The sequence below is a fragment of the Pteropus vampyrus genome, unplaced genomic scaffold (genome assembly GCF_000151845.1).
Source record: "Pteropus vampyrus isolate Shadow unplaced genomic scaffold, Pvam_2.0 Scaffold505, whole genome shotgun sequence".
Lineage (NCBI taxonomy): Eukaryota > Metazoa > Chordata > Mammalia > Chiroptera > Pteropodidae > Pteropus > Pteropus vampyrus.
In genome coordinates, this window is record NW_011889286.1 from 499,454 (window position 1) to 511,563 (window position 12,110).

A 12,110-nucleotide genomic window follows, 5' to 3' on the forward strand; every position below is an offset into this window, starting at 1 on the left:
TTCATTCCTTCATTTATTCAGTGGCTTATTTGTACCAGTCACTAAGTTAGGTGCTAGAAATACAAAGATACTTAAAGCACATTCTCTGTTCTTAAGGAATTCGTAATATAGCAGTATAGACAAATAGGTAAGCATATAATACAGTGATAAGTGCAATGATAAAATATTTACACAGGGTATTATAAGAACTGAGATGAGAGACCTAGTATAGACCAGAGTTGGAAATAGAAACCAGAAAACACTCCAGGAGGTATCCCTGAGGGGTTCTTAAAATATGAATAGGAGCAGGAGCATACTCCAGATAGGGGGTCTCAACTTGGGGCAAAGGCATAGACTCAAAGTTCAATGCTATTGGCATGAAAGTTCAAAGTAAGGAGTGTATAGATAGGAATCGAAGATGGCCAGGTCATGGAGAAGATTGGGTGTTACATTTAATACTTTGGACTATCAGTGATTATCAGTGAGCATGCTGCAGTACTGATGTGTCATGAATTCTCCACAGGTGTGCTGTTGAAGCTTGATTAGTGTGTAAAATGATATATATTTTTGTATAGTGTTTTTTGATATGTATTTTTTGATGTGATGATTTAAGCTAAAATAAGCCAGGTAATAAGCAAAAGGCAAAGTATAGCATAAAATCAGGCCATGGAAACTGTTTAGAAAAACATTTCAGATCTTTGCTTCATATGTAAAAATATGTAGCTGAGTTAAGATTTCACCCCTGTCGTGGCTGAAGTATATAATGGATTCTCCTGCCGGTTTTGTCAGTTTTCCTCCAAGTAGATGCAATGAAGGAGCTTTCCCTTCTACCACACTACTCACTACTGTCTCTTCCATTTCTCCTGGGGTATGGAAGAGGTTCACAAGGGATTATCTGGATAGTCAACAAAGCTGCAGGACCCAGGCTGCTTTCACCATTGCTGTGATCTAGGGGAAACCTAAGGAACTTGGTATGATTTAGAAAAATAAAAACGCCTGTTTATTACCTCCAAATTTTATCCTCTTCTGGTAAGTAAACCATTTTAACCCAATAGCATCACTGTGGTGAAGATAAAGTGAATATTACAAAAAACAGACTTTTAGCTGCTAAAGAACATTATACTAGCATAGCAATTTGCTATTACAGGGGTGGTTGGGGATGTTAATTATTAGGATAGGCCCTGGTGGCCAGTTGAGTAACTGACCCTTGTTTTTGTCATACAGCTCTCAAGAGGCTGCATGTGGGGCAGGCTGTTTTAGTTTGGGATGGTGACAGAGAAACGAGAACTGTGTGCATGCTCAACATTCCTGTCCTGGACTCCTTAGTCACATTGTTATACTGAGACTGATACTACTCACCCAGTTCAGATGAGGTGGTCCTTTGCATTATATCCGAACTCAGTTATCAGCAAAACCATTCTGCGACCCATGTGTAAGAGTAGACTTCAAGGGAAGCGGCTGTGTTCTGAGGGTCTGATATGAACCTTCATTCAATGTTTTCATCTGCAATTGTGGTCCCTACCCCCATGATCAGCATATGGAAGCTGACAATGCTTAAAGTTATCTTTCTGCCATTATTTTGACTGTACTTACTCTCCTGTTTCCTTATTTAACCAAGTAGTGTCTTCGTGTCAATCTGCACTTACTGACATAATATGGTAGCCAGGCAGTCTTTGAACCCCTTCATGAGTAATTCTTTCTCCGTAACACAATCTAATTCTGCTGGTTTTTAGTTTCTGTGGCCATGTGGAGGATGGAAATGGATAGTACACTGGCTAAAGACTGAAGGAAGCTGTTGCCATGGTCCAAGTAAGATTGTCATTTCATTCCCAGGACCTTCTAAGGAACTAAGGATATATCTGTCACGAACTCAGTGAATCAGAATCTACAGAGCTAAAACGATACCTGAGGTTGAATGAGTAGTGGCAAGGACAAGGACTTTGAAGTTAGGTAAAGCTGTGTTCAAATCTCAGCTCACTCATTTAAATTACATGACTCACAAAATAAAAATCCTCCCTGGACCTCTCAGCTAACAGTAAAATGGGGATGCACCTACATAAAATACTTAGGTAATTAACAGATGAGAAATATCCTGATGCTTTTCTTCCTAGATGGCACAGGAACTCAGAAAAGTCCAATTAATTTGAAGCACTTAAGTTCAAGATGAGAGCAACAGCAGAGATCTTCCAAAGTATGAAAAAGAAAAACTGGTAATTATTAGTGTGAGAAATGGAGAAAGAATGGAAATTGAGATATTTAATGTGAATAAATTCTAAAGACTGAAATTAGGAAAAAGGGTCGAAAGGTCAGTTTAATGGTTTAAGAGTTAATTCAGTTTTTAAAAGCTAGATATTCTTAACCAATCTGAAACATTTCCTTTGACCATTTTCCCACTTATTTATGTATCTGCTCATCTTACCCTACCATCTTACACCTCTAAGATTAAGTGATGAGGGTCAGCTTGGTACATTCAGTCCCACAGAAAAGCAGCAGGATGATCTAAGTATCCAATTTGCTTGTGGTAAGGTAGGAAAAAACCAGAGCTCTTCTTTTCTCCATTGGAATCCAAACTGTGACAAATGAGGCAGAAAGACATCAAGTTTGAGTGAAATGTTTACATTTATATTGAAATATGCACTAAAACAGAATGAGTTCTACTAGTCAATGAAACTTTGCCAAAGCAGAATCACAAACTTCTATTGGGGAGGTCAGTCAGCCAGCAGCAGTGATCCCCAAGTACACCAAGAGGCAGCCTGGGAGACCCCACTCCAAAAAGCCTCCTTTCAAGAGACCCTAACTCACTCCTCCCACATGCACCCACACAGATTTAGGAGCGTGGACATGTTCCACATTTTTATATATTTTTAGTTTCTTCTTCACGGCAATAAATATAAAATTGGCAATGCTCATACACCACAGCACAGACAGTATTTTAGGCTTTAGCATACAACTGTAAACAGTGACTAAGTTAAAAAAATAAAAAAGCATGAGAAAGTTGGAATTTTAACAAGACAGAATTCTTAAGAGCAGGGCATAAGCTACTCAAGATTTGTTTTGCTGAGTTAAGGTTTTTGACAAAAGATTCAGGTTTAGGCAGATGCCCTCAACAGTCCAAACAGGCCCAAGGTGGTAGCCAGAGCACTGCCCATAGCTGTCTAGAATATTATGGACAGCAAAACAATAGGTCCTAGATCACTCCACTCAGTATACCTTCCACCTGCCATATTCAGGATGTGACCACAGAAATCTTTATACTGCCATCACCAGCTGCCATCTAGCGCAGTGGGAATGGGTAGGCAAAGGAATTAAAACTTGCTGGGGAAAAAAATAGAATACCTGTGCTAGCTGCCTGGAAAGTTGGCCCCTTAATCACAAAGACAACTAGGACATTTCACTTGGACAGTACATTTAAGTTTTACATGTACGTGTGTGTGTGTATGGATGAGAAATCCAAAGATTAAGCATTAAGTTCTGGCATTGTAGCAAACTGGGATGTCAATCAAAGAAAACCAGATGAACACTTTGCCTGAAGTAGTGCAAAGCAAGCTGGCAAGAAATAAAAGTGGACTCAGTATCTGCACATTAGTAATGAGGCAGACTTTTATTTAAAAGGATAGTGGTTCAAATACTATTGCTTGAATAGCTCTGGTAGATAGAAAATGTAGTAACATCCGAGGTTTATACACATAAGCAAGGAGCTGAAGGCCAGCTCACAGAGAGATATGTAATCCTTAGCCAAGAGAAGCTCAAAGCCTATGCTGCCGAAGTAACCTAATGGGTTTGTAAGACCAACTCCCACCCTCTGACAAACAGAAGACCTGGATAGGAAACTGTCTTTTCACACACAAAATTGTGGCTTAATTTAATTCTCCTCTCTAGAAGTATACCTCAGCTAAGAGAAAAAATCTGTCTTGAAAAATTCAAGAACCTGGGCTAATAAAATTAAGAAAGAAATTTCAATATAGTAAAAAGTTTAGTAAACACCATGTGTACTTTGTTGTTAATGAAGACATGATATATTTAGAAAAGTATGTTATTTTTTTAAAAGACAAAAAAAAAAAAAAGATTCTAAAAAGAGGATTGACAAGAAAAAAAAACCAGCCCAAGTTCTCTCTCAATCAGAAGTGGCTCTTAGCACAAATCAGCAACCTCCTTCCAACACATAAAAGCACTGCTATTTGCCTTGCAAGCGGAACATACAAAATATGCCTTAATTACTGAACTTGAATGTTAAGCAGAATCGCTGCAGAGCACACTTGGATGAGTTAACTTCAATACCCACCTGGTCCAGTTAACAATGTTTATAGATCCAGTTTGAAATATTTCATAGGTATATTGAACAATAAACCTTCTATTGTCTCATCATTTTTTAAATGGCAGTTATTGTAGCTCAAACAAACCATTTAAGATTAAAAAGAGCTCTCTTAAAGAAATTCTCAGATGAATACATTAAGGAGAAGTCTAAAAAGTTAAACAAACCTAGTTCTTTTTTACTAAACTGGTGGGATCAAATAGAATGTCTATTCTAAAGAGCAGCTTCACTTGTTTCCCCATGAGAAAAGGCCAATTTTCTGGACTGATATAATTTAAAAACTAAGCCAATTAAAAAATAAAATACACACCTTAAGACACTATAAAACTTGAAATAATGTCAGGGCTAATTGAATGGGAAATGAGTTCTGATTCCCCGCCCCCAAAAGGAAACTGTAACAGGTTTTATGAGAAAAACAAACAAACCAGAACTCTGAATGTGGATAGCACTACAGACTCTAGAGCACATAACACCACACAAGAATGAGTCACACATCAGTAATATCATCATGAGACTAACTGGCTGGGGACTTATACTTCCAGCAACAGAGCTCCTAGGTCAAAAATGTGTTAAAAGCTTGTAATGTCAACAAGGACCAAAAAAGGGCGGGGGGAAGAGGAAAGGCTGCATGCATGGGTCTATTATAGACATGATATTCAGCAGCATAAAAAAAATACCCTCCACAGAGTCACCCCAATAGGGAAAAACCTATTTTTCACTGCTAAGCTTGGGAAAGATTAAGAAAGTGGAACAAACTCACTTGTAACTATAGTATCTCCCACATTTGAATGACAAGTATGCCCAGTCTGCTATTATGTTGAAACACTGAGATTAATTGAGCAAAGTAAAATAAAAAGGCTAAATTATGAACCTTCAAAACTGGGGGAAAAAAATCTGCTTTAAAGCCAAGTAGGTGTGATTCTGATCACTATTATATGTGACATAATCCACAGAAAGGAAGGCCAAGAAAAGAATCTTCATTTTGTTCAGTACTGAGGCTTGATGTTGTCCTAGGAAAAACAGCGATATTCAATGAATGTATCACACATACAACTAAAAAGTCCCCTTCTGGTTTCAAATTTAAACAACAATCTTCCTTGGCTAATTCTTCGGTGTCGAACAAACCTTCTATGTACAGGATCAGTTTAAATCCCTCCTCCCCTTCAAACACTAGATATGAACTTCCAGGAACATTCTACAAAGCAAAGTGCCTTAAGAAAGAGAAGGATTCTGTAGTGCCAGTGACATAACTGATCTGAGGAAGCTGGGATGCCATTAACACTGATGAGAGCCAGTCAGGCAATGGTGGTTTGTTTCTCCTCAGGTGTTTCCTCCAATAACTGCATGATCAGTTCATGGAGGGGTTTGCAGATCTTTGCATAGCCCCCTCCTGTGAGATGTAGAAAATCAAACATGTCGTGGCAGGAGATGGCACCGTCCGAGTGCACGAAGCCCCCATCAGTATCCAGGAGTTGAACATTGGCAAGCTTCGGTAGAGAAATCTTGAGGAGCTGGTTCACCTTGGCATTCTTCTGCCTCAAAGGGTTGGGCTTCTCACCTCGAGGTAACAAACCCTGGGGCAGAGAAAAACATAAGATGAGAAGAGTCACTTGCTTTTCTCTACTTATTTATTTGTGATTTCAAGTACTGGAACACCTGCTCCATTTGGCACTTTTTACACCTTTGATTTCTGAAACACTGGACAGACTGGTTAAATAAAAGTTCTCTGACCATTTCTTCTCAGTTTCTTCATGAGTTCCTATTCCTTCTCCTGTCCCTGAATTGCGGGTATTCTTCAGGGTCTTCTCCTTGGCTCATTGCTCTTCCTATGCTAAACACTTTGGCCCAGATCTCTTCCTAGAGCTTCAGAACTACATACTGAACATCAGCTATAGTACTAAAACTGAATGTTCCTGAGGCATTCCCAACTTAACATGTCCAAAAGCAATTCATCATCTTCCGCCAAACTATGCTCCTACATTCTCTATAACTGGTCATTCCAACATCCGAAGTCTTTCATCCTACATACCTTATTTATCATTGAATTACTCAGCTTTTGCACCCTAGATATTTTTCTAATCCACTCTTTTTTCTCTATTCTAATGATATACATTGCTATATAATGTATATATATCTTATATATACATATAATGGGAACTTAACATACTATTCACCTCAATTAATATAAAATATCCTGACTGGTCTTTCTACCTCCAGTGTTGTCTTCCCTTCACATCACTTTCAACAGTCGCCAGAATAATCCAGCTCAAATACACATCTATTGATTAATGCCACATGGAACCTGCACTACCACACATGAGAAACAAGAGCTGGAACAAATGCTGTCTTGATGAATCAGAAACACACAGCATCTGGTAGGTTAAAAAAGAGATGTGTACTAAATCTGTTTTTAACTTATATGTTAATGATCTCATATAATTTTCAGATAAATCAGATGTCTTTCTACTATAGTAAATAAAAGCCTGGTCTCATATGGCAAGAGCAAGGTTTTAACATCTCAAACTAGAAATGGCCTTTACAGATATTGAATCTGTCATAAAATTGTCAGATATACCGACCTTTTAGTTGGTTTACAGCTAATGACGCCACACACCCAGTTAGTTATTTAGGCAAAAATTTTGCCCTCCATTTCTCCTATAGAATATGGCAAGAGATCTTATTTACCAAAAATAGATTTTCTGTGGGTATTCTATTAAAAGAAAATATGTTTTTTGTGCCCAGAATAAGTACTTGTTCGTGTCTGTTTAAAATTTTTTCAGCAAAATGTTGGGGCCTTGATTACCAATTTATTGTGTGACTGTATAGTTCCAAAAGAGAATTATGACTGCTACCATAGTCTATCTCCTTCTATCCTTGTTAAGCACCTCAAAAACATCATAGATGAGGTTACCCTAAACCCTAGATTATATGACTGTTAAGTATAAGGGTTTGCATCTAATAGTTAACAAAACAGAGCAGCCCTCAATGCTGACATATCAAAGTCTGCTTGAGATACAATGAGCAACCAGGAAGGATGGTCAGTGAACAATAAGTATATACTTTGTTCTGACTTTCAAAGAATACCACGGCAGTCAAAACCATAAAGAATGATTAAGCCTCAAGACAGGGCACCATACCTATTTTAATTTTCAAGCAAGGATGAGAAAAATAGTTTATGTATTTTCCTTAATATATGAGTACTAAGGATATGCCAACATGATTTTCCCTATAAAATTGCTAAAATATCATGTTGAAACAAAAAGATAAATATGCTCCTAATCCCTTTACCATGTAACAATTATTTTAATTGTTGCCTTTTTCAATCGTGTGTGTGTGTGTGTGTGTGTGTGTGTGTGTGTATATATACTTTTAAGTAATTCTAAATATAATATACATACTCAGTATTCCAACTTTTCACTTAAATGTATCATAAATTGTTTTCCCATAGTCCTCAGAAGTGTCATAAGATTACTGCTATTATAGTTAATGTCTTATGCAATCATCTCTCCATGCAGTTGACTATTTAAGCTATTGTCAATGTTTTAGTATTATAGGTAGAACCACTGTATACCACAAATTGAAAAATCTGGTTGAAACGAAGAATATTTATGGAGAATTTATTCAGCAACTTAATGCAATAAATATGTCCTAAGCAACTACTATGTACCAGACACTGTACTTCAGAGGTGGACTCTGTAATTCTTTCTGGAATAAGGCAAAATATAAACAAGTACACTATATGAAATACCATAAAACCAAACCAAACCAAACCTAACCTGGCTCCCTAGCACCTATAAAGTGAAATCCAAACTCCTAACATGGCATACACATTACTACATGACCCGGCTGTGGCCTCTTTCTCCTAACCATCCCAGTCTCAAAACTATATTCAATGACAATCCTAAAATTCTTCTAGCCTTCTTGTTCACTAACTCAGCAAACACATACATGTATAAGCCTTTGATCATTCTTTTTTTTTCTTAATGCCCTCTCTTCTTTCCTATCCCCATTTGTCTAGAGACCAATTAATTCTTTAACACTAAACTCAGATATTAACTTTTATGTCTAAAATACATCCTGTTCTCCCCTTACTCCATTAGCATATGGTATAATTATTCTCTTTTTATACTGCTGTGTCGATCTACTAGACTGTGAGCTTCTTGAGAGGGACTATGTCTTTTCATTTTTGTATGTGCAAGACTTAGGACAGTATCTTGTACACAGTAATCCTAATGTTTGTTGAATAAATGACTACCTTCTTAACACTATCTCATGAAAAACCTAAATACATACCAGATTTTGCTAAAACACATTTTTAGTTGGGGTAAAGATATCTATCTATAGGTAAACTTTTACATTGAAATAGAAAGCTGTTTATCTCTGAGACCATGAAGACTTAATGCTTTAATTCTACAAAGAATAGCAATTTCTGTTAAAGGTAAGACTATAAAATACCTATTTTCTTGGTGACAAAATCTCTGATGTGTTAGAGAACTCAGAGATTCTAACAAATACACCACCTTTAACATATTAACAGTGGAACGTACATAACAACACATCTAAGCTAATCCAAAGCCAGGTCTAATAGAGACTCAGGACTAGGACAAGTCTCATATGCAGCTTTAAAAATTATCAAAAGACATTAAAAATAGGTAAGTAAGTAAGTAAGTAAATAAATAAATAAATAAGGCTACCTGAGACCACAAAGAGGATTTCCACTTCTAAACAAGGATGAGCAGATAAAAGATGACCCCACAGCTGGTCTGAGAAATGATGAGACCGGTAAGACAATGGGATATATCAGAGAAAAGTTTCTCAGCGGTATCATAAGCTGCTTCCACCTAGATTCCTTATATTCATGAACGATCATATTTCTAAAAGATTCTTCACCTGACCTAATAACATCACGGTCTCTACCCACCCAAAGACTACATACCAATACAATGATTTTGGCCTGTGGCTGCCTTGTGTTGATAAGTTGTACGATGGCCTCGATTCCACCTGCTACTTCTTCTGCCGTATTTTCATGGTTGTTTGTTCCTACCCAAACAACAATGACCTATAATTCAGGGAAGAAAAATAGGGGGAAGGGGAGATAATTACCCAGGAATAAAGGAACTTCTCAAATGGTACTGGATATCTTCAAATGAGTAGCCACCTTAAAACACTAATTCGTGCCTCATATATATTAGGATAAATTCCAAGGAGATTAATTCAGAAATAGTAAAATAGTAGTAGAAGGAAATAAGAGAATTCTTTCATCGCTGTGGAGTTAGAAGTTAATCTCTTAAAATCCAGAAACTATGCATAGATAATAAATTCAATGTATAAAAATAAAACCTCTGCATGTAAAAAAAAAAATTAAAGTGAAATCTAAGAAACTTGGGGAAAAATATTTGCTACCCCCATCATAATGGGTAATGGGTTAAAATACACAGTTGCTCTCAAGGAAAAGAGTCACTGCAGTGGATGCTGGAAGCATTTTTAACAGTTTTTTCTCTTTAAAAAATCATTTTACAAATGTGGCTGTCACCTAGAAAAATACATTTTAGATGACACACAAAGTAACTTTCTACCCTGTCGCAAAAAAAAAAAAAAAAAAAGGAAGATGCATGAGTTTTTCTATTAGAGAGGCAAAAAATAAAGTATAACTAAAGCAACTGTTATCAGTGGCTCGGCTTTGTCTTTTTCTCTGGGGTTGAAAAAAATTACATGCAGGACATTTGTAATGTAATAAGGTACTGGGTACATGTTTATGGTGAACCTTTGTTCACATGCTTCAAATTTTCTTCAGAAGAACTTGGAGGCTTTGATTATCAATTTGTTTATATGGTTAAACAGATCTGAAATTACTTCCTTAAGTGAATTTTGGCCCTGCTCCCATGGCCCACCTCTGAGCAACTTTCTACTCATACTGCCTCACATTCACATTAGCGCCAAATCTCTTCCTACAACTGAAGAAGGTAATTATAACAATTATAAATATCATCCAAGCAAGCAATACACTGATTTCTTAATTAAATATGTATTTGGAATGATCTAAAGCAACGACAACATCATTTATCTTAAAGGGGCATGAAGCAAAGAATAGTGAATAATGCTTTAAAAAAGCAATTTTTTTTTACTATCAGTTTCAGACAATTTATCTGAAAAAGACTTGAGATTAATGATATTCTTTAAAAAGTAAATTTCATTTCACCTTAGGTTTAATATTCTCCAGTTCTCCATTTTTTAGTCTCCACAAAACATGTCTTGTTGTATCTCCCCCAATTCCAAAATTCAGTGCATGGAGTGGGGAAAAAAGCTCTCGCCATATCTAAAAAGAGAAAAACTTGATTTATTTTAATAAGCTAAAATTATTGGAAAATAAAATTTCTCAACTGCAATGTGTTGTAAGGCATCTGAAATAACAATTTCCATTTTCTGTATTTGAACATAACACTGCAAATGGTGTTACAATTTGAAGGGCTTTGAAGATGCCACTGTATAACTCAGTTCTTCATGCAGCATTATGTCTCAAGAACTGAGTCACACCTCAACTTGATGTCCCTTAAGAGGTAGCAACATTTATAATTGCCAACTCAATAAATTCTTCTTTCCTTTTATTCCACCATTTAAAGCAGCGGTCCCCAACCCTTTTGGCACCAGGGACCAGTGCTCCTATGAGAACCTAATGCCTGATGATCTGAGGTGGAGCTGAGGCAGTGATGCTAGAGCTGGGGAGCGGCTGCAAATACAGATGAAGCTTCACTCACTTGCCCGCCGCTCACCTACTGCTGTGTGGTTCAGTTCCTAACAGGCCATAAAGTGTTACTGGTCCGTGGCCTGGGAGTTGGGGATCCCTGATTTAAAGGAATAGAGAAAAGCAGAAACATAATATGAAAAAATTTAAAGGGCTGGAGCCAAAAAGAAATAAAGCTATCTTTTATTTTAAATTTCCCTTGGAAGAATGCCCAACCTTAAAAAAAGATTTGGAACAGCTCACTACAAAATATGCAATATAAGAAAATTGTAAAACACATATAGTTAGAATTGAGAATCATAACTAGAACAAACAAAAATGAGCAAATATAAGTAAGAAAATAGTAAAATACAAATAAGAATTGAAAATTGTGACTAGAATATAATAAATATAATGTAAAGCTTCTTGGAAGCCAAGGCAAAAAAAGAAGTTTAGTTTTTAAAAAAGGCTAATATTTTTGGTCTTGTCATGCTTAGTGGCACAAAGAATCCCATTAGGTAGGTCTGATTTTCCTTATACTCTGAATTAGAGCTTCTCTAAAGTATCATGCATAAATCTGTAGGTTCAGCTCAAAATAAGAGTCTGCTCGCAATGAATGGATTTACATTAGTAGCCAAGAGCCACCCCTACCCATCCCTTCCACATTTACCTCACACTGCTGCATTAACTGCACCATGGAGTCCCCCACAAACAGTACATCAGGCTCTTTGTCTTTACAGTCCAGGACAAATCTGTTGTGCTGGTGTGAAGAACAAAGAAAAATTAGAAACTAGCACTTTCCCTGTGAGGTTTCTTGGCCTACCCAGAAGTCCAACAAGTTATTCTGTTGTTAAACATTCTATTTGTCCCTAAAGCTGATTCCTCTTGATTAGCTATTAACTGCTGGAAATTTCTCCCTACTCTTACCATATTGATCATTCCAGTATGCTCAAGAAAACCAGAATTTTACTGAAACTAGAATAGAAAAATACATTTAACATGTTTTTTAAAAATGTATCTTTTCTTCAAACTTTTTAAAATTTCAGAAATACATACAGAAAAGCTGAAGTAAGACCACAAACACCTTTATTTCCTCCA

At 36.6% G+C, this 12,110-nt stretch overlaps 1 protein-coding gene across 3 annotated transcripts in view; it reads right to left on the reverse strand.

The window, feature by feature from the left end:
- Positions 1–12,110, reverse strand: part of PAFAH1B2 (platelet activating factor acetylhydrolase 1b catalytic subunit 2) — a 26,652-nt gene continuing 14,542 nt past the window's right edge. For 2 of the 3 annotated variants that reach the window (XM_011383185.2, XM_023524880.1), the window contains exons 3-6: positions 11,683–11,772; positions 10,491–10,607; positions 9,228–9,350; positions 1–5,865 (exon numbers count right to left, since the gene is read on the reverse strand). In XM_011383185.2, coding sequence (XP_011381487.1) covers positions 5,587–5,865; positions 9,228–9,350; positions 10,491–10,607; positions 11,683–11,772 — 609 coding nt within the window. In that variant the 3' untranslated portion in view covers positions 1–5,586. Of the gene's footprint in view, positions 5,866–8,985; positions 9,055–9,227; positions 9,351–10,490; positions 10,608–11,682; positions 11,773–12,110 lie in introns of all 3 variants that reach the window. The other variant, XM_023524881.1, reaches the window with a different exon arrangement.